Source organism: Dermacentor silvarum, chromosome 1 (genome assembly GCF_013339745.2).
Source record: "Dermacentor silvarum isolate Dsil-2018 chromosome 1, BIME_Dsil_1.4, whole genome shotgun sequence".
NCBI classification, from domain to species: domain Eukaryota; kingdom Metazoa; phylum Arthropoda; class Arachnida; order Ixodida; family Ixodidae; genus Dermacentor; species Dermacentor silvarum.
The window spans coordinates 79,498,488-79,524,625 of NC_051154.1; the positions used below are offsets into that span (position 1 = coordinate 79,498,488).

A 26,138-nucleotide genomic window follows, 5' to 3' on the forward strand; every position below is an offset into this window, starting at 1 on the left:
TCACATGCAGAATTTTGGTTTGAGCTAGTTGGTGCTCATACATTACCTAGAAATGTATTTGAATAAACTTCTGCGGTGTTCACTAACCCTAACTTCTTCACATCATCTCTTGGAGAGCACCTCTAGTTACTTCACCAGCACTCAGTACAAAAAGAGTATGAAAAATGCCTTTCGGCCACTTTTCAACACTTCTTTAATGCTGCAAAATGCAAGGTTTTGCGACTGTTACCCCACTTAATCATAGTAATGCTCTAAATGAAAACTTGCATGCTCCACACTGCTCCAATTATAAGATATATTGGCCACAGACTGTTTCAAAACCAGAATTTGTCTGCTCCAATGTGCCCCAGAATGAAGATTTACCTGTTCCAAAAATTGCTAATTAATGACTTTGGGCATTTCCACCACTAGAATTTTTAACCAATGCCCAGCCCTAGTTTTCACCCTATTGATTGTAGTGTTAGTAATTCCATTGCTGCCTGTGGCAGTTCTGTATTAATGGCTGCTGCAAGGCATCTCCTGTGAGTGAAAACTCACTTGAGCAGTGAGTTCTGCTAAAACGTTCATGTTTAAAATTTCTCCGTGGGATGTTTATAGGCTTGGGCTTTTACAGTGATTCATTTTGTCATTTAAGAGAGCCTCTGTATAAAATACTGAAGGTAAAATGTCTGAGATAACAATCATTATAAAAAGCAAGGTTATGACTCATGTACTTATAAATTTAGATTCAATGAAGCTCTGCAATATTAGGAACAAAGGGCATAGCTAATTACTAGGAACAAAGTGAGCAGTGCTGACACTTTTTCATACAAAGCAAAAATTTTCGGCTTACCAGGTTATTGTTTATCACCTGTATAAAAAGCTTAACAGATTCACTTGTCGGGCAATCATCTGTTCTGTTCACCAGTAGGCAGTACGCAGGGAGGTGACAATAAATCCTGCACATATATATATATTTTTTAAATCAACCGTCAGCTGCGTTATAGCACACTCTTGTTACAAGGAAGTAAAACACACAGCTTTGGTTAGTTGGTCACACACATTTGCAGAAGTAAAGTGTAACTAAAGTCAGCAACAACAGGAACACACACAAGATGACAGCTGCCGAGTGATATTCTACTGTGAAGTGAAACATTTTGATTCTTACAATCCCAAAGCAAAATGAAACAGTGGACCCACATCAACATGGTCCCTTTCATCCAATTTTCAGGCTAATATATTCAAGGTACAGAACACTGAAATCATCATGTTGGAATCTACAGTTCAGGTCATGTCTTCCCGGATGGTATTTTTTTGCACACTTTTCTCTGGGCATCATCAATGCGAGTCTACTGTTAATAATAATAATAATAATAATAATAATAATAATAATAATAATAATAATAATAATAATAATAATAATAATAATAATGTCTCCATGCCTTTTTTACTAGTCAAAGTAGCTCATAAATAACGCATGTTATGATATCTGTATTCTCATCAATGTATTCTGTTACCTGTTTAATTCTGTAAAATAAGGAAATTACCTTCTAAGTTGAAAGTGATAATTCCTCAGAGTCAACCATGCGCTTTGAAATAGATATCTGAGTCACATAGTTACATACTTTGTTTCTTACAAGGGATAAAACGAGCATGATACCAGAATAGACGACTGAAAATTGGCCATTGACACCAGTGCAAATTGGCAAACAGGCAATATTGCACAAGTGAAAGCAAGAGAAGAAGCACTACTTGGTGGCATGGAGCACATGCTTCCAGAGCAGCAACAAAATTTCATTAGGGCTTCTCAGCTATAAGGCAATGCCAGCAGATGAGTTCAGTGCAATTTAGTACAACTTTCGCGATATATCTACCCGCGGATTTTTAGCAGGTTTTGCACTCAAATTTTTATTTCTGCATTTTTAGCAGATTTGTGCAAATAATGGGTTCTGGCAGATTTTCCTTATTCGCCTTATGTTTTTAGTGGAATCTTCTGCTTCAGTGGAATGGCAACATTGCTTTGCATTGTCTGTCTTTGATAGCATAGACATTTTGATAGACTTCATAAAATTTTCTGACATTTTATATTGTTGAGCATGGATAACTTTTATGGCAGAAGTGATTTTACTTGAGGTTTGCCGCACACTTCCAGATGCAACAGAAGTTACATCAGTGTCGAACAAGGCAGAACCTGGCCCGCTTCAGGCCATATGGATAGCTGTTTCTAAGCCATTTGTCCCCTTCATGGGAAGGGATGGGAGTTGGAGGCTTTCGCCACGCTTATGTCACCCTCAGCAGCGAAGTTCGGATGTTATCTCAGCGGTTGTCTTGAGTGGTTCTTGATAACGAGGGACGAAGGCCTAGCCTGTGGTCAGATGCAGGCAGCTCGTAATGTCACTGAAGCAGACAGTGGTGCTATCTCTCACCGCTACAGGGGAAAAAACACACACAGCGAAACACGCCACGCGGTGACAGATGGCACAACCGTTCGGTTGCAGAGAAATCGCTATCTTCTGAGTCGATTAGCACTTGTCTTGGATTGGCATTGCATCATGTAGCGTAACACTCATATGCATCAAATCGGTTTCAGTTCAATTCAATTCAAATCAATTTTGGTCAAATCAAAATTGCAAGGATAGCTTTCAACCTTTACAGAAGATAAAGTTGTTTGTACAGACATGTGGTGACATCCATGTTCAAAATGTCAGAATACCGTCAAACAAACTGATCGATCACCAATGGCATGCTAAGGAAAAAGTTAAGTGACTCACCTAAAAAAATTTATTGCCCTCTCTACCACATCCATTGGACAGCCAGCAACTTCAGTTTCTATTTGTATCAGTGCTTCAGTTGCAAATGGTACAGCTTTGCCTGAGAAACTGCTGGATGAATTCAATAGTAGACTCTGTGTGGGAAAAAAAAAATTTTTTTTCTGTCACTTGACGGTACTTTTTTTAAGTCTCACACACACCTGCAATAGGATATGAAGGTGGGCATGGTTGGGCAGTCTCGGCCCACCACAAACCAGAACTCGCAGTAAGGTTGCACACAGACACCTTGCACTGTCAACATCAGCAAGAAATCGAAGTAAATCTTGTCTGAAAATGGAGAAAAATAAATAACGCACTGTCATCCAAAGAACCAAAGTAAATAATACCATGTGATCCCGAAGATAACATAAAATAAAATTCCAAAAACAGATTTCATAGGAAATACATTATTCCTGGAAATGCAAAAATTTTAGCGTTTCTGTATCAATGCTAAGAGCTTTCAGAACACCCAAGTCAAGCATCTTACAAGAAGATTGCATGTAATGCCTGCTTGTAAATTTATAAAAAGCTATGCTGAAATATTTTTTGCAGTTTGGAAGGCATAAAGACCGAGAAGCACTGCAGATGCCCGTGAATTACCCAGGTACTCTCGCTCATAGTTCTAAGAAGCTTCACTTTTCTTGTCTAGAAGCAAGCAAACTGCAGAATGATTTTACACTGATTTTGCCCATATTGCTAGATTTAAAAAAATAAAATTGGTTATGTATATAGAAATGATTAATAGCATGACAAAACACTGCTTTACACCTGATATACAGTATTCTTGAAGTTCCAGGATTGCCAGAATACCACATTTACTCGAAATAATGAACGCACTTTATTCCTCGAAAAATATGCGCAAAGTTTGCGCATATTTATGCGTAAGTATGCGTGCATTCATTATGCGGGGCAAAATTTTTAGCAATTTTTTTTTACGTGGCCACCTCTAAATAAGTCGCAGTTTCTGCCAAAAGGCGAACCATCGATTGCAATAGCAAATGCGTAGACAGCTACACGAAGTAAGGATCATAGTTTTATTGGCCGTATTTACTTGCAACATTCGCTAACTATGTAAATTAACAAGCATGGTGCCAGCGCGCAAAGGCAAACATGAACAAATCACACTCAATGACTGCGGACACTCGCTCTCAAAAACGTTGGCGTGAGGAAGCGTGGCAGCAACAGCGAGCGAAGTGACCTTCGTGCTGTGTATCGCTTCAACGGAAACTAAGCAGCAAGAACGAAGCATGCACGAAGGTATAAGTCGCCGTCGCGCCCACCGTGGTCACACCTAGACTCACCCCCGACGCAGATCACTTTCAAAATAGGGCGCCCGCGGCCACGCAGTGTGCAGTTACTGCGCCGCCCTCCCTCCCCTCCCCCCGGTGCCATGCGCACAACGGAATACGGTGCGTTTCCTACCCGCTTTCCTCCCTCAAAGGCGGGAGATAGAGGCGCGATCGTCGGCGCTGACAGCAAAAATGTGCCTGGAGTGTCCATATAATTGTTATCGCAATAAAAGTAGGAGACACACGGTACGATTCGGCATTCGATACGGCGTTTGATACAATCGTACCTGCCATACGCCATATCAGACGCCGAATCATACCATGTCTCTCCTACTTCACGGCAGCAAGTTCAGGGTGCATTTATTATGCGAGGAAAAGAAAAAAACACACTTCTTGATTGGAAAAGTGGGGGGTGCACCGTTCATTAGGCGAGTGTGTTCGTTATGCAAGTAAATACGGTAATTTCAGGAGCCTTTTATGTCATACAAAAAGAGAATGGGTGTTCTATGCATAGGTACAGCAGCACACTTTAGCAAACATGGTTAACAGTTGCCACTACAGATTTTGACTGATGAAGATCATTATCAACCTGCTAATTAGGTCCACTACAGCACAAAGGTGCCCACTGTCAAATGCAGCTCTGCTGTCTTTCTGTCTCCTAAAATTAAGCCTATCGCTTTGCTTTCCACTGCTTCTTCTATCAGTCACCAAGACAAGAACAAGGTTAACCCCTTAACCGTTTTGGACGAGCCCTACTCGTCCAAGCCCTCGCGTTCCCAAAGAGTTCACAACAAGTGCAGCTCGACCTTGCGGTATTTGTTCTCTACTTAAATGCTTTGGATGAGAGATACTCATCCACGGCTTAACAGATGTTTCAGTCGGCAGATGGCAGTATGTGCCCGGTGTTTTTTTTCTTCTTCTACATCTGGAGTGTGTTTTTTGTGGGGCAACCGCCATTTTCAAAATGGCGTCTGACGAAGGCTATGCATGCATTGCCAGCCCGTCTTCCTGAAAAAGAGGCATTCCTTCGTCTTCTTTAGACAATGATGGTTGAGACACCAAGGTGTACATCATTTAAAGAAGCGAAGACATACGTGGTGACTAAGGTCAGCAGCCCCTCGTACAAAGAAGACAAAAAGGAAAGGTCACAGGACGACATCGCAAGTGTGCATCTGTGGACTAAAATTGGCATGAAAAGCATTCCACTAAGGCCTCCACCGTTTTCTTTTTTTCTCTACCCTGTCAGAAGTTTACTTTAAGCTTGCCAGCTGAACTGTTTGAATACGAGGGACGTTCTGAAAATAAGTTTCGCAATTTTTTTTTAAAGAGAACATGGTACACCACGTGAAACAAACAACCGCCATAAGAATCCACACCCGTTGCTGGTTCAATGACGGAAGGAGCATCAACGAAGGAGGAATGACGTATGCGCAGAACGCCGAAGAAGAGAGAGTAGCAGCAGACCGGCATGCCCGAAGTTATTCGAATACAAATCACGCTGACAGACAGACATGTGCTAACAACGTGGTCACCAAAGGAAGTGCGTGCTGTTATCCGGTATGAATGGGCATGAGGGACTAGTATGTCCGTCATCCATGAACGCCTACAGATCATGTATGGTGAAGAGGTCATGTCTCGTCAAATGGTTGGCCGCTGGTGTTGCATGTTCAGTGAAGGAAGGCAGAGTGTGGAGGATGAAGGTCGAAGTGGCCATCCCGCCACATCCACGAATGAAAACATTACTAGAGTACAGGACATGGTGTTAGCGGACAGGTGCATAACGGTGTCGGACATGGCGTCCACACTGCGTATTGGTCGTGCTCAGGCCCATCACATGCTCCATGATGTGTTGGGTTACCGAAAAGTGTCTGCAAGACGGGGCCGAGAAACTTGACCCAGGATCACAAGGGTGCAAGAATGGGAATCAGCCTCGATCGATAGGTGCAGGAGGGAAATGAGTTGCTGTTCAGGATTATCACAGGCAATGAGAAATGGGTGCACCACCTTACCCCAGAAACCAAGGCCCCCTCAATGACGTGGAAGCATCCAAGTTCACCAGTGAGGAAAAAATTCAAGGTGTCACCCTCCGCAGGAAAGGTTACGCCCTCAATGTTCTGGGACACGAAAGGTGCAATCCTCCTTGATTTCCTCCATGAAGGGACCATCAATGCGGCACGCTACTGCGACACCCTCACCATACTCAGGTCCGCCATTCAACGAAAGAGACCAGGGGTGCGATCTTGTACGCGTTCCAAAATGGAACGGAGGCGGTCCGTTCCATCGAGCCGCACACGATTGGTCAATCTGATCATCACGGTTCAAATTGACCAATCGTGTGCGGCTCACGGTTCAAATTGACCAATCGTGTGCGGCTCGATGGAACGGACCGCCTCCGTTCCATTTTGGAACGCGTACAAGATCGCACCCCAGGGTTCTTGAGTGAAGGTGCTGTGCTCTTGAACGACAAAACAAAACCACACACAGCAAGGCTCACAAAAAATCAGATTCGTCGCTTCGGACAAGGGAGATTTGTTCACCCGGTCTACAGCGCCGATCTTGCCCCCATCGGACTTTCACCTCTTTTCTGCACTGAAAGCCGCACTCTCGAGATGTCACTTCCAAAACAATGCTGAGGTGGAGCAGGCTGTGCGACAATTCCTTGCATTGCAGGTCACCGAGTTTTACCAGAGTGGTTTCTTCAAACTGATTGCACGCTACGACAAATGTCTCAATGTCGGTGAAGACTATGTGGAAAAATAGTGCAAGGCGTATATAGTTCATGATGCTATGGTGTATTTTTGGGGGGCAATAAAGTTTCCGTGTGAAAATAAATGACGAAACTTACTTTTGGAATGCCCCTCGTATACTGAGTGTTTTCTAGAGGATGAGCTGGTTTTGAAAGTCTATGAAACAAATTGGAAAGCGACACTGCATAATTCCTTGATTTGAGCTGTACCACAAACTGCCAAAGTTCCCTCAGTCAAAGAATGCACTGTTAACATGCACAGTTAATGTCACAGACAAAGAATTTCTGTATATATTCCATAATTTTTGTTCATTACTAGCAGGTGGTTGGGGTATACGTACTATAGCGTACAATAAACTTCAGTAACATAATTTCATTTATTCTATTAGTTACTTTTTTTTTCTGCCTCAAAAACCTGCTCAATCACAATCAGCAATTAAAAAAAAAATAAGCATTCCGGGTAAGAAACTTTTTTATAAAGCAACATGGCTAACGGGTTAATTAAGAGCACATTCACTCAAGGCTCACTAGATCTGTTAAAATATGACAACCCTTTCCATCCTTTTATCTGCCATGCTGGCTAGTCAGCCCCAGTAATAATAAAGGTGGAGATATAAGTACTCTAGACAACAGTGAAAGGCAAGAGGCACTTTGCCTTTCAGTGAAAAAGAATCATTACATTTTTCCTGCTTATTAGAGTTACTTTATTCAACATTTAATGTCAGAGTGTGCTAAGGCTGTGTTTAGTAAATTGAAACAGCACTGGCACACAAAAGTCAATAAACAAAGAACCACCATGGGTGCGCTCTACAAGTAGTGTGTCATGAAGCAGTTTGCTCACCTCATAACTGGCGTAATAGTAGCATTGACACCATCACTTATCTTAGACTCATAGTTCACCCACTCCTGAACAGATAGCTGAAAAGCAAAAGAAAGCATTATAAGAACCCAACATACTGGACATGTGGTCACTCCTTGACTGAGATGACTAGTACCTTGCCAGGCTGAAGCCAGTCCTTTACAGGTGACTTCGAGCATTGTTTCCAAGCATCAGAGTCAATCTCGTCAAGTGTACACTCATTCCTCTGTACAACGAACTCGAACTGAAATCACAGCAGAGCCAAGACAAAACCATAATTTGGTGCAAAGCCCAGCATTTACAATGAAGCAGTAGCACAGCACCAACAAGGTTGACTCAAATTAGTACCTTCTTTAACAACACCTCAGGCACATATGGTGGAACTGTAGTACATGGTGCTTGCTTGGCTGCTGCTATAAGATACACAGCCGACAACCTGCGATAAAATGACTGCTTAGAAATGCATTTGAACTATTGAGAGCACATTTTACCTAGGCCGGTACTTTCACAAAAAATAGAAAAAATCATGTCTTATCATCATGACATAAAACAAAGATACTGCAACCATAACTCACCAAAATAAATATTTTTTAATTTATGGCTCACTTAGACTCATCAATATCACATTCAAATCAGACTCAAACCAGACCCAGCTTCACTCACTTGGACTCACAAGCTCCAAGACTCAAGACACTTGCACCTGCTCATTGAATCAAACTCACTTAACTAGAGCTCACTCAGGCTCATGAACTCAGTCATACTCAGAATTACTGTATATGCAAGCTTAGTTGCAATAAACAGCTAAGCAATGATGCTTTCCACAATCTGGCAATGTGCAGATGCACATACCAGCAGAAAAGTGAATAGTGTGATTTGCAGCCCTCTCCACTATAACTGTAAAGCATGCACTCAACTGTAGAAACTGCCTCCTTTCTTGCAGTGTGGAAAGTGGGAGCCACAAGAACACAGCCTCCTGCATAGATATGTATGTTGCGCCAGAAACAAAAATTTTCAGAGGCTTGTCTTCCCACATCACTGGTACAGAGAGTAGGAACTGGGTGAAAATTTCGGCGCCTTGTTTATCCATGACCTACATAAGAGAAAAACACATGTGTTAACATACAAGAAACTATAAGCAATATGAAGAGAAATTATACAGGACTCAACAGCACATGTGCAGAACTACTATGTTTTCAGAATAGTGTTTGCCTGAGCTCGTTGGTTGCACCTAGCACAAATGGTTTCCAGCAGAACGTACTGACACGGACAGAAAGGGACGACGACACATGCAGCGTGTGTCGTCATCCCTTTCTGTCCGTGTCAGTATAGTCTGCTGGAAACCATTTGTGCTACTGTGTTTTGTTCTGGTGGTGACACCTCTGACCATGCCACTGCTACTGGCAATCAAATTCGGCTAACTACAAGCTCTTGCTTTATATACAGTGCACTCTGGATAAACGAAACTTGCTTAAATGTAAATGTAGAGATAAACGGGACAAGGGTGACTTTGGTGACTACCCCGCCCACATTAGAAAGCCATGGCAGAAAAGCAGCTCACAAATTACGTCATCTTCATCTAAATAAAAAAAAAAGTTGCCACGGTAAGGATTTGATCCTCTACCCCACCACCACTGCTACTGCTTCGTAGCCGAGTGCGCTAACCCCTGCGCCACCATTGCATCGCGCCACCCTTGCAACAGGCGACAGTGATGAATATCTTCGAGGCTGTGCACATTGTTGGGCTTTTCCTGGCCGGCGATTCACTAGATGGTGCACGGCACAGTGTAAGCGCTTGGCGGATCGGGCAGCATGCCTCGTCGCATGCCTGAACGTGTGTTCTCTACCGAAACACACAGGACGTGGCACATGATGTGAACGTCAACAGACGCAACTTACTTTGCCTCACAAAGACATGGATGAGGCCGGATGACAAGAGACAGATCACAGGATACTCGTTCGTGTGCGCCGCTCAGCGGGCAAACAACATTGCCATTGGCTTCGCTCTACATGCCAAGCCAGGACTTCAACTACGACCCGTCCAGCTCGGAGACTGCTTCGGTGCAGACGGAGAGATGTGTGCTGTGCAGTTCGTCAAAACGGGACTCGTGGTTGTGTGCGTATACATGGCACCAAATCTGTCTCAAACGGCCACGGCAGCGTTCGTGTACAGGAATATGCCTTCAGCTCTACACTGCAGCACATCAGTGCTCATCGTAGGAGACTTCAATCAGGACGCACGTTCAACGCAGCAGCACTAAACTCAGCAACATAACTCAGCGACAAGTAATGCTCTCGCATTTACACATAATAAGAATTGCTTAGATGCCCCCATAGATATTTTTCTACAATCAGACCCGAGCTGGTGTAGGATGTGTTGGCTGATGCCAGCGCAGTGAAGTTTGAGGGGGGAAGGGGGATGGCAGAAAAGGAATTTTTACAGGAGGGAAGGGGGGGGGGGGGTGCTGCCTAGATTAGGCATCTTCCCCACCCAGGAAAGGGTGAATGGGTGACAGGTACAGGGTGAATTTCTAGATTCAGCGATTCAGCACTTTTCGATATAAACCGAATTCCTAAAATTTGAATAGGCAAGTCCTTTTCAGCATTTTTTGGTACATAACGAAAACTGCAATCCCTACACATACCTAATCTTGACTGAAATATTGTTGCTATTCCTGAAGTTGTCATTAGGTTGTCAAACATACTGCGCAAACAGTACGTAAGAATTCACCCTATACAGGCATAAATTACCTTGGTGGTTGTAAGTTGCCTCCATAAAAATGCAGCCAGTAGGCGGACTGTGCTCAGTGAACTTCCCAGCGCCAGAAGGAGACACTTAATCCAGGGGTGTGGTTGCTGATGGCAACAAGCTTCCCCAGCAAAGTGAAGAAGCTGCAATAACAAGTGTGCCATTACAAGACATGTACACCATCCCCACCACCTCATGCTATCTTTCAGCACAAGGGTTACTCAACTTGTACACAGCTAGTAGAAACTATACATGACTTTGCCTCTTCAATTAACAATGGAACAGAGATTGACTCAGTATTTATGGATTTCTCGAAAGCTTTAGACAGGATCACTCACGAAAAGTTAATTTATAAATCAGACACAATACTTCATAATAAACAATTGTAAAGTGGATTTCAGCCTACCTTTTAAACAGAGAAAAATTTGTTGTTTTGAACGATCATTGTTCTGACAGGCTTACAGTTCACTCTGGCGTCCCTCAGGGCTCTGTTTTTGGGCCTCTGTTATTTTTAATATACAGGGTGTTTCAGCGAACACTTTCAAAATTTATTTAAAGTTACCTGTGGCAGATAGTACAATTCTAGTTAATGAGCTGGTCTACTTGAAGAGGCGGACTTTACTTGCAGAAAAAATTGAAATGCATAATCGACTAATTAACAAAAATTGACTAATTAAGTTTTTAACTAATTACCTGATGGCCCATATAGCAATTTACAAATTGTAGCCATGGAGTTCGCAAGACAGATCCACTTAGAATTAATTCTCAGGATGACACCAGTTTGAAGATATTAATTCCCGAACTTTGCGGAGAAATGCATTGGCGTTCCAGTTAATTTTGTGCTTCAATGCAAAAAGCGACGTTTTGTTAAGAACCCCCTAACTGGAACACCAATGCATTTCTCCGCAAAGTTCGGGAATTAATATCTGGAAACTGGTGTCATCCTGAGAATTAATTCTAAGTGGATCCGTCTTGCGAACTCCATGGCTACAATTTGTAAATTGCTATATGGGCCATCAGGTAATTAGTTAAAAACTGAATTAGTAAATTTATGTTAATTATTCGATTATACATTTCAATTTCTTGAGTAAGTAATGTCCACCTCTTCGAGTAGACCAGCTCAGGAACTAGAATTGTGCTATCTGCCACAGGCAACCTTTAAGAATTTTTGAAAGTGTTTGCTGAAACACCCTGTATATTAATGATATTGTTGCTAAATTTCCTGTGAAAATTAGACTTTACACTGATGATTGTGTCAGTTATACAGAAGTAAGAAGTGTCTCAGATCAACTACTACTGGATAGCGCATTGCAAAAAGTTTCTGCATGGTGTGAATCATGGCAAATGTCCATTAACTTTGAAAAAACTGTATTAATGAAGATCACTTACAAAAAAGAATGCCTTACCATTTGATTACAGTACTAAAGATGTGACACTTTCAGAAGTAACAGAATATAAATATCTAGGTCTCTGGGTCACTAACAATCTTAGCTGGAATAAACATATTGATTTCATAACGTGTAACGCTTTTCACAAATTGTTTTTCTCAAGACGGGCATTGCGGTTGTCCACTCCATCTGTCCGCCTCCTTGCTTACAAATGTATTGTCTTGCTTACCTTAGATTATGCTGCTATCATTTGGAACCCATTCACTAAGACTAACATAAACAAAGTAGAGAAGGTTCAAAAGAGGGCTGCTCTATACATATATAACAATTACCGACGTACAACACTAAAGCATCTTTTATTCAAAGCTGGCCTGCCGACAATAACTGAGTGAAATCATTCTGCACGATTTAAATTCATGTACAAATTAATTAAAGGACATTACAGAACTGAACTCATCAATTTATACTTTTTTTGTCTGGGTATGTGACCTGACAACGACATCAGCTAACTTTAACTCCTTTTCGCATCCATAATAACTGCTTTAAATACTCATTCCTTCCACGAACTATTACCGATTGGACTAACCTCACTAACAATGAAGTGTTGCAACTGTCACTGACGTTGTTCGCACAACATATTACCTAGTGTGTGTTACTGCATTTCGTCCCTTTACTGTTCTACTGTATATTTTACTTTTACTGTTTGACATCTTGTTGAAATGTATTCCTGATGCTGGCTGCAGAGTTTCAACCTGCACTCTTATTTCTTTTGTTAAACGTTTTGCCTGTTTTGTGAAACTGCTTAGTTCCTTTTTTTGCACCCTGCTATAATCCCCATACTGGGATTGCACTATCAATAAATAAATAAAAATAAAAAAAACAAAATATTTCCATAATGAAAAGTACAAAATAGGTTACAAATTATTGCAGGTCTGTATGCATGATTGATCTTAGTCTCCTGAAAAATAGCGTAAAACGTGTCATAAACAGTGCCGAGCAGGCCAGTGTGTTGCTGCTATAAGGATGGAAACTGTCACAAATAAATGTTGTTCAGAATTACTATTTGGAGAGGTATTCATTGACGATCAGGCAAGTGATACTTATATATTGTTCAAAGAAGTGCTAACAAAAATGTATTGTCTCACTTTGTTATCGTAACCAGCAATTTTAAGTTCGGAAATGGGTCGCTGATGTTTATTCATTCATCATGATTTCGTTCAGGCACAGCATGTAAGATTAAAAAAAAAAAAAAAAACAATATCCATGGAAGGTATACATGGGATAAAACCAACGATCATGCAATTCCAAGCCAAGCATTCTGACCACTAGACCACAGCTGCTGTGCACAAGCAAACAGGTAATACTTGCAATGGGCACTCACAAGAGAGAAAGAAACGAAGGAAAGACGGGGAGGTTAGCCAGTGTAAGTACCGGCTGGCTAGCCTGTACTGGGGAAAGGGGTAAAGGGAATGAAAGGTGATAGAAAAAAAAACAAATAAAAATTAAAGTGAGAAAAATTCACACAATAACGCAATGCTGCGCGCCACAACGTTCAAAGTCGGTCGCACAATTCACAAGCCCTTAATAACATCAGCAGAGCCCTTAAGGCCTAGTGGGCACTCACAAATGCTACAGGTTTTCTATCAGGCTCATCTCTTGTACAATACCACAGAATCGATTGAGATGCAGTGCCGGCAACATTGGTGCATGTGAACATTGGAGCTTTTTGATGCACTGGCATTTGCATTGTGCTGCGTGTGCAGGTCTGCGAAATTTGACGGTTCGTAGAGCAAATGCACAAGCAAAAAGAAGAAAAAGAAAAGCACCAGTGTAGGATTCATGGCAAATAAGCAACAGCGCACTGAAAACAAAGATGAAGGAAGATGTGGACACAACACAAGTGCTGTGTTGTGTCCACGTCTTCCTTCGTCTTCAGTGCACTGCTGCTTATTTGCCATGCATCAATACCAACTCGCAAAGTTTTCCATCCTCTTCACCAGTGTAGGAGGTGAGTTAGGTGATGCCCACCTCATCGAGGACTTGCTGACTGGACGTATCTTACACATCCTGCTTGCCAATGGATGGTGCAGTAGATAGCAAGCATTTGCTCATGCATGCATTTCGGGGCAACCTCTTAGCATTGCCCAGAAGTTTCCAGTTCCTATTCCAGTGGCATTATAGCTCTCTCAAAGTTTTCCAGGAGTACCGAGGGCTCTTCTTGAGATCATTAATTGTGTCAAAAAGTCAGGGGCGTTTAATGGCTATTTTTTACTTTATTAGCTACCATCGCTATAATCATGGTATGGAGCCTCAATTACTCAAATGTGCAAAAAAGAATATTTTATATTGTCTTTTAATCAAGTAGTTTAAAACACATCGAGAGGCGCGCAACTTCATGACGCAAGGTGTGTTGAGCAAGACTCGTTACATCACAGAAACCACCTCCACACTAATTGCAGTGCAGCAGCTCTGCGGCCAAAGTGCAGCATTTTGAGTCATGTACTGCCAGCAACAAAAGAAATGTGAACATGGCAATTCAAGCAGCAGAAGTTTTGCTCATGTATGTTAAACAAGTGTGAATAAAGGTATGTTTGATAATGATACCCGCCGCGGTGGCTTAGTGGCTATGGTGTTGCGATGCTAAGCACGAGGTCGCGGGATCGAATCCCGGCCGCGGCGGCCGCATTTCGATGGGGGCGAAATGCAAAAACGCCCATGTCTGTCCCATGCATTGGAGGCACATTAAAGATCTCCTGGTGATCAAGATTAATCCGGAGTCCCACACTAAGGCGTGTGTCATAATCAAATCATGATTTTGGCACGTAAAACCCCAGAATTCATTCATTGGTTGATATCGATGTATCAGATAATGAAGTTCAAATAAAACACACATGCTACACATGCCGAGCATGATTGTTCGATTTTCTTGCTCTGATTTGACTTTTCCCATCTGGATTTCATTTGCTGCCAAGTGTATGCCGAGTATGTCTGCCGATACATTACACACCTCTGCATGAGCTCAGAAAGGCCAAAAAGCCCATACTCAGCTGGGCCACCCAGTGTAGAGCTGAGCCCAGGCTATCCCACTCCCCCTTGTTTGTGGAATTCACTGTTGATTTTATATGTGTATTTTACAGACTCACCTCAAACATTTCCTTTGAGTAAGGAAGTTCTTGTTCAAGATTCAAGGCATTTTCCAGACCTTCTCGTTCATTTTTTTTAACTTCATCAATAATTCTCAAGACGACGACTTCACAGTCTGGAGTGCAAAAAAAAAAAAAAAAAACTCTCAATAAAATCAGCTGTAACAAGCTAAAGCACAGTACTACCTTGTTTAAGTTAGACTTTTTTATATCTTGTAATGTTTGCAAACGTAATTGCACTGCTCTTTGCAGGGAACAAGTGTTTGCCACCAGGGAAAACCTCACAGCCACAAAAGAAACAAATATGACAAATTCCACAGGAACTTCAGGTTACAAGAAGACTGAAAGCTCAACACGTTCTGTGAACATGAAAACACAAAGGCAACCACAGAGTGACGCTACCTGCTCAATAGATTCTGCTACAACACACTTCTAGCACAGACATTTGTAACCTCAGAAGCAGCCTTTATTGCATTTTACATTAAAATTAAACTGAATTCCGCAACGCTGGTAGAAGTTTTCATACACAATTGTATTTGGGCACTGTTGCAAGCGCGCATGTTTATGACTACAGGCTTTCGAGGAACAAGACACACGAAAAAAAACATTAATAAAAAGAATATTAATTCACCTTTATTTGGCAGTGATCCAGATCTGAGCTTAGCAAGCAAATGCTCAGGCAAAGGAACTTGGCTGTTCATTTCTACATCAAATGTATCATCTGGAGAGAAAAAATATCCTACTCAAATGCCAGTGAATAAGTCATAACAGTCTGCATTTCTGATGCAGTTGCAATTTAAGAGAACTCTGTTCCTGCATTGTGGTTGTTACATCTTGAGATGCTTAGACACCTGCAAGAAGTGACAACCACTAGTATTTGTTTGCCATATAACTCTAGATCATATCAAACTGACCTATTCAATTGAACAACATTATTTTTTCATTCCCCTCCTTACTTGGCAAATCAGGTCCGAGCACAGTGATAATACACCATGTTATGTTTTACATCAATAGGTGCCATTTACATAAAAAGGTGCAGTCACCCGTGAAAAAAACATGACAATATAATTTATGAATATAAGTCACTAAAATAATGCTGTTTGCTGCTTATTTTTCAGGGCACCAAAAGTATATAGAATGCAAAGTACAAAGTTCAAAAAATTTTACCAGTTTCTTTCCTGTTGCAGTCATCGACAAACCTATCATATCGTTCCTGGGAAATTTTTCCATGCCTACAATGCAAAAATTGAAAAAAAAAAAAAAAGAAAGACGAACAACACCGTAAGAATCATGCATAAGAGATTTTAGTTAGGCACATCATCATTACAGGTACAAGGTTAACATACTGGAGCAGTCCTTGGACCATGCTGCACACAACTCCACGATGCTCTGGAAACTGGGCAAGAAATAGAAAAAGCAGAGAAAATAAAATTGGAATGATATCAACATCATCTATGCTATCAACACCATTGCAAGTGAAGACATTTCAAATTACAAGCAAAGGTGATTACATTCTTAGGATTCAGGAGGACTGGAAGAAACTGCCCTGTAAAATATGGCTTCTTGAAGATGCTGAAATGCAAATGGACAAATATGCAGCATTTTTCACTTGTTGAATACTTCGCATTCAAAAGTACAGATCTAAGCTCCCTTACATACCTGGCCTCTATGACAGCCCTCGGTATTTTTCCTTTTGCTGCAAACTCTTCAATAGATTTCTGAACAAAGCCATGAACCTGGGCCTGTTATTAGAAGTGCTTAGTGAGTGAGACTCACTTATAAGATGGTCATGTCTTTACTCACCAATTGCTCTGCATCTTCAGAGAAGGCATTTCTTTCGTCCGCTATCTGAATGTTATTAAAGAAAAAGAGAGAAAGAAAGTAAGAAAAAAGAATGACAGTCAATTACTTCTCCCAAGCATTAACCAACATGAACATCCACATGCATCAAAGCAAACCTCAAAGTCCTGCAGGCGTGTCTTAGCCAATGCCACATAGTCATGATAAATCACGCGGCACTTTGGTGATGCATGAGCAGGCTTCTGGAGATGTGCCTGAAAGGGCATACCAAACAGTCTCTAAGAGTCAAAATAATTTTCAAACATGGTCTTCAAGACAGCTTCCAAAAACTTCCATACTGGCCCAAATACAATTTTCTTTTTTTTTAAGGAGTAATTGACAGCTTGAGAAAGCATTGAGCATTACACTCGGAATCACGCTTTAAATATAAAGTGACTTTTTTTTCGCCTTAGTCACATTTCAAAATTTGGCCAACTCAGCCACCAGGCAACTAAGTTTTGCAGGTTGCAGATAACACAATTTAGGAGGAAATGAGAGCACAACAAAATGAAAATCGGGCAACAGATAACTGTGATCCAATGGCCAGCTTTACTACCATGATGCACACATGCACATCTGACCCTGCGAGGCAGCACGTCGGGATCATGATGGTACACTTTAGCATGGCACTACATGCTATTTGTTAGAGCAACATGCAATATGGATCCTGATACATGCACAGTTTGTCCCACCTTCACATGCATTACTGTAGTGGATCTTGCTATGATGAAACATTGTTTTGAGCCTGCAGCTACAGTTGCATTATGCATCGTAAGCTCACATATGCTGATGATGCTGAATTAGAGTGTTATGCTGCAGAGCCTATGCAAAATTTGATATTAAATGTGTAGTGAAAATGCCAGTGCATCACCAGTGCATCGCCAGTGCCTTGTGCATCTGGGTCACCAATGTAGTGAAGACGATGCGATGCGCAGGGCAGAGAAAAAAGGAGACTGTCTGTCTTTATTCTTCTCTCCGCGCGCCGTCCAAACTTTGTACACAGCAGCACTCAAGCGATCTTTGTCGTCACCAGTACTGATGTGCCACCACAAATGAAATCCATAAAAGTACTCATATAGGGACTACATTATGTAGACTTCAATGATTTATTTCAAAATAAAAGTTATGTTAGTGTCACTGCATATGTTGACGAAAGCAATATTGGGATTCTAATTGCAACATATTTGCTATTTAATACCACTTTATAAAGAATGCTAGTTACTATGCTATCGTCCTGCATAAAAAAAGGATGAAAAAGGAATATACTTACAGATCTTGCACAATATAAATGCTGCATAGACATACCTTTAGGTATTTAGGTTGTTCAAATGGAACCATTTCGCTTAAAAATTTCACTAAGAATGCAAAAGTTCTTGAGCTGCTTGCATATGTTGTATCAGAAAACCCAAAGTATTTCTGAAATACAAAAAAGGAAGGAATGCTACCATGTATACTTGACCATTGTTTTTTACTAATTTTCAGTATTTATTAGTACTTCCACCACACACATAGTTACTGTACTTGCGATTACTTGAATAACACAACCTGTGCAACCAAATTAAGAAAGGGATAAATACAAGATTAAGTGGTGATTTGGGCAACTTAGCGAAATGAATTTTGCACTACAAGACGCCCTTTCTTGTCCGCGTCTTCTAGCGCAAAAGCCATTTAGCAACTAATACAAAGGTCATTCATTAAGTTTTTGCTGTCAACACCAAAAATTGAAACTACAGTCAATCCTGAATGTATTGAATTATTGTCTATATCAAACTGATGTAATATCACTTTAGAAAACTCATGCAAATGTATAGCGCTGTTGTAGGCATGAGTCTAACTCCTGTTCACCGTGCAAGTAAACTGCAAGTAAACACTGCAAGTAAACTTCTCCTAACAGGGCCACAATCACTTCTCGTGCCACCAAAAACATTCACTGCTAACAAATGACACTGTCTTGTCAGATGCTGCCAAACAAGCAATTGCATCTGATGCGCAGTACATACCATGGATGGGACTGGTGCTGTAACATTTTTATTATGCCTTTAAGTGAAGCTCTCTTTGCCTAGTTGACCACGGTTTCACGTTGGTCAGTTGGTCTGTCGGCCGGTTAGTATCTCACAGGGTATGTTTGTGGATATATATATATATATTACCACCGGCCTTTAATAGCCTCTGTGTGTTAACCAACAAAGTAGTATGAGTGTGCACACCTCTGTTCTGTGTAACCAAACATTATATCATGACATAAAACCTGCACATACCGGGTGTTTCACTTTAGCTGCACCAAATATTTAAACATTGCCTGTGGCAGATAGCACAATTATAATCCTTGATCTAAACTACTCGATGAGGCGGTCATTACTTCCACGAGAATCAAAATGCCTAATTGAATAATTAACATAATTATGCTAATTAACTTTTTAACTAATTATTTTACGGTACATCTTTCAATCTACGAATTATAACCGCTGAGTTCGCAAGGCATATCCACTTCGAACGAATTCTCAGGACTGAACCAGTTTCGAGATATTAATTTTTAAAGTGTCTGACGAAATGCATGGGCAGATCTCTGTAACAATCACACAATTTCTTGGGGCTGACCAAACTTCATCTTCATGTTGCTCATGCGAGTACATCAGCAGCGCGCACATCGGCTAAAAGGCAGCCCGAAAAGAGTGAAAAGGCTTCTGTTGAAAAGAGAGTGTTTGAGAAAAAAGGTGACTTCGTGCTCCACTTGCGAGCTCCACGCGCTGCGCACGACTGCTAAATTTAGCTGACCTGTTCACAGAAGTGTATGCTATCCACGGGCTGTGTTTTCTCACTAAGCCTGAGGGGTGGTTCAGGACCCCTTTAAAAACTGTCTTTGTGCCATCAGATGCTCCGGCTTATATACAGTAGTGAACAAAAAGACATGGCGGTATTTTGCATTAGGGTCCTGTGAGCTAAATTGGTCATAATGTTTGTGATGCACTATGCCAGATTACTAGCCTAGGGCAAGTCTCTTGAACAGGCACTGCCATCTTATGTTATTCACAATGCATAGCTCACCCACTGTGCACACAACTTGCATGTTTATTTATTTATTTATTTATTTATTCAAAATACCTTACAGGCCCATTGAAGGGCATTGAGTAAGGGGGGCAACAGTAATTACAAGTCAAAAAATAAAAAAATAAAGATACAGACGAGAAAAAAAAAGGCAACAATGCAAATATTACAAATGGCAAAGTACAACATCTTTATACAATATTAATACGCAATGAATTCAAGTTATCACGGAATGTTTCACGATTAGAGATGGATGCAATGTGATCCGGAAGACTATTCCAATGTGCAATAGCTCGAGGTAGTGGTGATGAGTTAAATGCGCTTCGTTTGACCATGAATGTGAATGCGTCGCATTGTGAATGCGTCGAGATGTGCGCACAGGTACATGAAGCGGCAAACAGTGAAATTTATTACTATAAATGTACCTGTGAAAAAGACATAAAAGAGCGATGACACGGCGATCTTCCAATAACTGAAATGCAAGGTCTTGCTTTATTCGGGTAACACTTGAATGATAGTCGTAGTTGCCAGATATGAATCTGGCTGCCCTATTTTGAACACCTTCTAACATACGGATTGGATATTGATATGGTGACCATGTGGATGAAGCGTATTCTAATTGTGGGCGAACATAAGTAAGGTATGCTAATTTACGTACATCAAAAGGTACGTTGCGCAAGTTGCTGTGCAGATAGCCGAGAAACTGAGAAGCTTTCGATGAGACACAAGTATCACACATGTTCCACACATGTATCCCAAAAAAACCGTACATATGAACAAGTATGTCAAAATGTGTGTGTGCTGGTGAGTGAAATTTTAAGGCTAAGTGGAGAGGTTAGCCGAGCGAAAGGCTTGGCATGCTACTACAGGTTTAATATACAAGAGATCAAAGGATGAGAGAAAAGAAAAAAATGCACACACATCTACTCACACAAAAAATTGGAAAGGGACAGCAGTGAGCATCATGAAATGAACAAAGTAAAAAGTAGAGCTTTAGGACATCGTCAATAAACAAAATACTCGCCATCTATGTGGCACAGCACATACTGGTTGATAGATACATTCACGGAATGCGCAAGTTGTGTGCATGGTGGGTGGGCTATGCGGTGTGAATAACATAAGATGGCAGTGTATGCAAGAGGCAATTGCCCTAGGCTAGCAGTCCGGCATACAGCAGCACCAACATTCTGACCAGTTTAGTTCACAGGACCCAAACGCAAAATGTCATATCTTTCACTACTGTAGCATAGAATTTTGAGCAACAAAGTAGCGCCAGTGAGAACATCTACGCTCTGCAATTTCAAACAAAAAGCTACAGAATAAAACATGTAAGTATTATAATGTTAGCCCATAGGTATCTTTAAAGCGCACACACCTCTTCATGAAACAGTGCATGATTTCCAATGGCTTCTTTGATTTTCTTATGTTCCTTATATTTGGCCTCCCCTATTCTTGGGTCAATGGGTATGTGCCACTATGACACAAGGGGCATTGAAGCCTTAAATACATTTAAATATGTTTCGCAGTTCTCTCTGCTACACCTCTCCTCATCATTCTTCCCTCAAAAAACCTCAAACATCACGTTTGTCCTCATAACTTTCTGCAGAGACGTCTCACAATGTAAATCTGCATCAACTGCTGTTTGCCTTTCGGCATAGCTTGCAAACAGTGTAGTGCATAAACTAAACCATTAGCATGACAGTAATGTTGGAACCTGTGCAGTGCAAAACAAACATTGCATAATATTACGCACTGCACTGGATTAAAATAAAGACAATTTTATGCATCGAACTAAATAATACTACAGCATTTAATTAACCGCTTCACGAACATTTCACTTCATGTACATTCCAACATGTGTGTTGTATCTGCATAATTTGCACATATCACGTGTCTCATTGCTTAGAATTTAACTGATTTAACTGAAAGATTTCAATAAAGCTTCACTTAACGTGTATTTAAACAAGCGCCTTGGATCTGATGTAATTTATTTTATTTATGAAGCCTTACAGATACAAATACAGCATAAGAATACTTTAAATAGAAATGGAAATAATACAATGGCATTACAAAAACATGACGGTATCAACCAACCGCACAGGTGTTATTGGCTCATAGCTCACAGCCGTTCATGCTAGTGCCAATGGAGTCACCATAAGTTCCTGTGCTGCGTTTCAAAAAAAAAAATAAAAATTAGAGCTCTAGACCCCAGCAGAATGGCGTATTAATAATCTATACGAAGGGTACTTCATTTTCAGGCTTTATGTTTTTTTAATTTCAGGAAGTCAAAATCGAGTGTAATTTTTAAAGAGGAAAACTGGGGACAAATTAGGGTTTTTGTTGACTGGCAGCCCAAAGTTTGGGATTTTCATAGTAACTTTCACAAATTCTTAACAAAAGCAATGACCTCATTTTGGACACAATCGTTTCATTTAAACAAGTTAAATCTCTCACAGGAACGTATAATGACAAAGAGAGCTTCTCGCAAGTTATGTTACAAACTTATCTATACAAATTCTCGCTGGCAGGCATTACCTACACACCCAAAAAAAAATCAAAAACAAAAGCAAAACAAACAAAAGCAGCAAATAGAAAGGTTCATGGCGATCCCTTGTTTACTTTGTTCACTGCCCTTTTTTTTAACGAAGGAAACAAAGCACAAATATAGTAGTGAACACAGGCATGCTTCTCAAGAGGTGCGATGCTTTTCCTTATGTTAAAAGCCCTTCTTGACGTACATTACCGTAAGCATTTTGAGCATTTCTGCGTCCATCCTAGACCTGTCGGGTCTCTTGTCTCTGTCTGTTGTCATCTTGTTCTCTGCTTCGTGATTACATCCTTGCAACAAAATTAATGGAATACCAAAGCCAATCTGCCAACCTTCTTTGAACGCTTGGTGGCTGCACCACAACACTGTCGTCTAATCCACTGGTTTTCGCCCTGCAGATGATCACTGCTGCCCTTTCGCACGTGCTGCTGCCCGCACTGGCGGCTGCTTGTTCCAGGCCTCCCTTGGAGCATGCGCCCTTTTGCTGCCGATTTTCGGATAAGCGGGGCGTCGCACATGACTTCGCCTTTCCGGATACCTGTGCGCTGCCAACACAGCAATGGGTGCTTGATTCATCGTGGGTTCCTGCATCGACATCGACGCTCTCAAGCTCGTCGACTATAAAAGACAGCCTACCACTCCGGACGCTCTGTGGGCTCGGTGGCTGCGCCACGACGCTGTCGTCTAATCCACTGGTTTTCGCCATGCAGATGATCACCGCTGCCCTTTCGCACGTGCTGCTGGCGGCTGCTTGTTCCAGGCCTGCCTCGGCGCATGTGCCCTTTTGCTACTGATTTTCGGATAAGCGGGGCATCGCACATGACTTCGCCTTTCCGGATACCTGTGTGCTGCCAACACAGCAATGGGTGCTCGATTCATCATGGGTTCCTGCATCGACATCGACGCTCTCCAGCTCGTCGACTCCGGCCGCTCTGTGGGCTTGGTGGCTGCGCCATGACACTGTCGTCTACTCCACTGGTTTTCTCCATGCAGGTTGGCACAAGGCACAGCCTTTTTGCTTAGAGGTGTAGCGACTATTGTCTGGTGCAGCTTCTGAGCCCCCATTGCTGCCTTGCTCTTATTGGTGAACGTGTAGGAGTGATTCGCCGCTTACTAATACTCTCGCGACGTTGAAACTAACCCGGGACCCCACATGTACGATGTGTTGAAAGGATTGCAAAAGATTTCAGCCAGTCAGAACACACTAATCAGTGATGTTCAAGGCTTAAAAAGTCAGATTTTAAATACCGATAAGATTCTAATGGACTTGAACAAACGAATGACTGAACTGAAACATCACTACCAGGCCATGATACCCCTTCAAAATAAATTAGAAGCTGTCAAATGTGCCGCTGCTCAAACTGCCAGCCTGGTATCCGGCCTCGAAAATCGCCTAGACGATGCAGACAACCGGTCCTGAAGGAATAATTTAATTTTCTATGGCCTTCCTGATACTAACCTCAAAAAAACCTTCGCACAATCAGAAAAGCTGGTCATTGATGAAATCGCGGATACCATGAAGGTAAACCTTGAGTCCAAAGATATGAACGTGCCCATCGCCTTGGTCGCTATTCACCTAACCAGCACCATCCCATCATTATCAAATTCGCATCATATAAAACGAAAGAATCAGTCCTGTATAACGGCCGCAAACTGAAAGACACAAATAATAGCATGAGCAAAGATTTTTCACCCTCAGTTCGAAACGCCTGCAAACATCTTATCGCCTATGCTAAAAGTCAATATATGCGTTTTTCCATGCGTTTCAAGACGCTCGATATGGGTTCCCAGTGCTATGAATATGACGAATCAACAAAATCAGTGAAAAAGATTCAATAGCAATCGCAAAATACGTGCAGTTAATAACCGCCCTTCCGCCCCTAGGAAGAACCTTTCCTTATCTGTTGTTTACACTAATGCCCGCAGTTTCCTTCCCAAACGTGACGCAATATCAAATCTCGTGACGTAATCTAAAAGCAACTTGCTAGTTCTAACGGAAACGTGGCTCACAAGTGAAATTAGGGATGAAGAGTAGTCCAAGACTTGCCAACCTTCGATGTTTATAGCGGTGACCGTCAAGGGACATGTGGGGATGGAGTTCTTATTGCTTGCAGTCATGAATTATCCTGCACACCAATTATTATTTCTTCCAACTTAGAAATCATATGGCTTCTTATTCGCTCTTCCCCTCGATGTGTCATTCTAGGTGTGTGCTACAGGCCATCTACCAGTAATCCAAACTTCTCATCAGAACTTAACAGTATTTTATGCCAGATTACAGCAAGCCATCCTAACGCTCACATACTTCTGTTCGGTGACTTCAACTTCCCCATTATTGATTGGAGCAACCTGACTTCCTCAATAAACAACGCAGAGGCGAAAGACTTTGTCGACATCTGTTAGAATTTTAACTTATCGCAGCTTATCTCAGAGCCAACACGCATATCGCACGACTGCGCAAATATTTTGGACCTTATACTTACTAACCATCCAGAGACCTTATCATCGGTTACCTACCTTCGTCCTATCAGCGACCACAGTTTAATTCATGCCACATTTGACTTTGCCCCAGCACTACGTGTTCTTTCCAGCAAAACTATCAACCTATATGGTAAAACAAACTTCAAAGCTATAAATGAAGAATTGTGCACATTTTTACCAGTCTTTGAAACCTCATTCAATGAACGATCTTTTAAAGACAACTGGGAACTGTTTAAAAATAAAATGACTGAACTAGCAAACAAGTATATTCTGAGAATAACATTCCGTGTGAATCATCAGAACCCCTGGTTTAATAACAATGTAAAGAGGTTGGAAAATAAGAAAAAAAGACTTTTTCGTAATGCCAAGCAGAAGCCAAGCCCAACTTCATAGGAAAAATACTACGCCGCTGAGAGAAAATACTTACGTGCTGTCCGATAATGACTTTTTCAATAATGACTTACCTAAAATTTTAACAGACAACCCCAAGGAATTTGGGAAAGTTATCAACCCAGGCAACACATACACTGTAACTATTGTTAATGATACGGGGGAAATTATGCCTGAAACTGAGTGCGCACTTATATTTAACAACGCATTTTCGTCAGTATTTTCTAATGATAATAACGTTCCATTGTCTAATGTCCCCTGCAACATAGCTTCTAGCATGCCAGGTGTGGTGTTTTATATCCTGATGGTGTTTTGCGCATTATTGAAAACCTTAAACTTTCATCCTCATCAGGTATAGATGGTATAAACTCTAAACTGCTAAAAAATACAAAATATATTTCTTGATCATTTGTGTGTCTTATATTCTCGCAGTTTCTACAGGTTCCATGCCTCACGACTGGAAGGTGGGGAAGGTCGTTCCCATCTGCAAGTCTGGTAATAAGAACTCACCGCTAAATTATCGACCCATCTCTCTAACTTGCCTTCCATGTAAAATCATGGAACACGTCATCTACTCCCTGATCATGCATCATTTGGACGTCAATCAATTTTTTCATTCGGCACAGCATGGGTTCCATAAGGGCGTCTCTACCGAAACGCAACTAGCTTTGTTTCTGCACGACTTGCATATAAACCTTGACTCTAACCAACAAACTGACGCTATTTTTCTGCACTATGAAAAGGCCTTTGATAAAGTTTCTCACCGCCACTTACTACTAAAGCTTTCTTCTTTGAACTCACACAGTGACGTACTCAAGTGGCTCGAAGCATTCCTTATCGATAGCTACCAATTCGTTTCCATAAACGACAAATCA

At 41.3% G+C, this 26,138-nt stretch overlaps 1 protein-coding gene across 2 annotated transcripts in view; it reads right to left on the reverse strand.

Annotated features, from left to right (window-relative positions):
• Positions 1-67: 67 nt before the first annotated feature.
• LOC119447567 (uncharacterized) overlaps positions 68-26,138 on the reverse strand; it is a 44,138-nt gene continuing 18,067 nt past the window's right edge. Inside the window, exons 14-30 of one of the 2 annotated variants that reach the window (XM_037711502.2) lie at positions 18,105-18,215; positions 16,919-17,014; positions 16,764-16,808; positions 16,620-16,702; positions 16,472-16,532; positions 16,307-16,356; positions 16,128-16,192; positions 15,592-15,681; positions 14,961-15,076; positions 10,432-10,572; positions 8,598-8,773; positions 8,032-8,119; positions 7,820-7,927; positions 7,666-7,742; positions 2,951-3,077; positions 2,751-2,884; positions 68-938 (exon numbers count right to left, since the gene is read on the reverse strand). In XM_037711502.2, coding sequence (XP_037567430.2) covers positions 773-938; positions 2,751-2,884; positions 2,951-3,077; positions 7,666-7,742; positions 7,820-7,927; positions 8,032-8,119; positions 8,598-8,773; positions 10,432-10,572; positions 14,961-15,076; positions 15,592-15,681; positions 16,128-16,192; positions 16,307-16,356; positions 16,472-16,532; positions 16,620-16,702; positions 16,764-16,808; positions 16,919-17,014; positions 18,105-18,215 — 1,734 coding nt within the window. In that variant the 3' untranslated portion in view covers positions 68-772. The remainder of the gene's footprint in view (positions 939-2,750; positions 2,885-2,950; positions 3,078-7,665; positions 7,743-7,819; positions 7,928-8,031; positions 8,120-8,597; positions 8,774-10,431; positions 10,573-14,960; positions 15,077-15,591; positions 15,682-16,127; positions 16,193-16,306; positions 16,357-16,471; positions 16,533-16,619; positions 16,703-16,763; positions 16,809-16,918; positions 17,015-18,104; positions 18,216-26,138) is intronic. The other variant, XM_049670260.1, reaches the window with a different exon arrangement.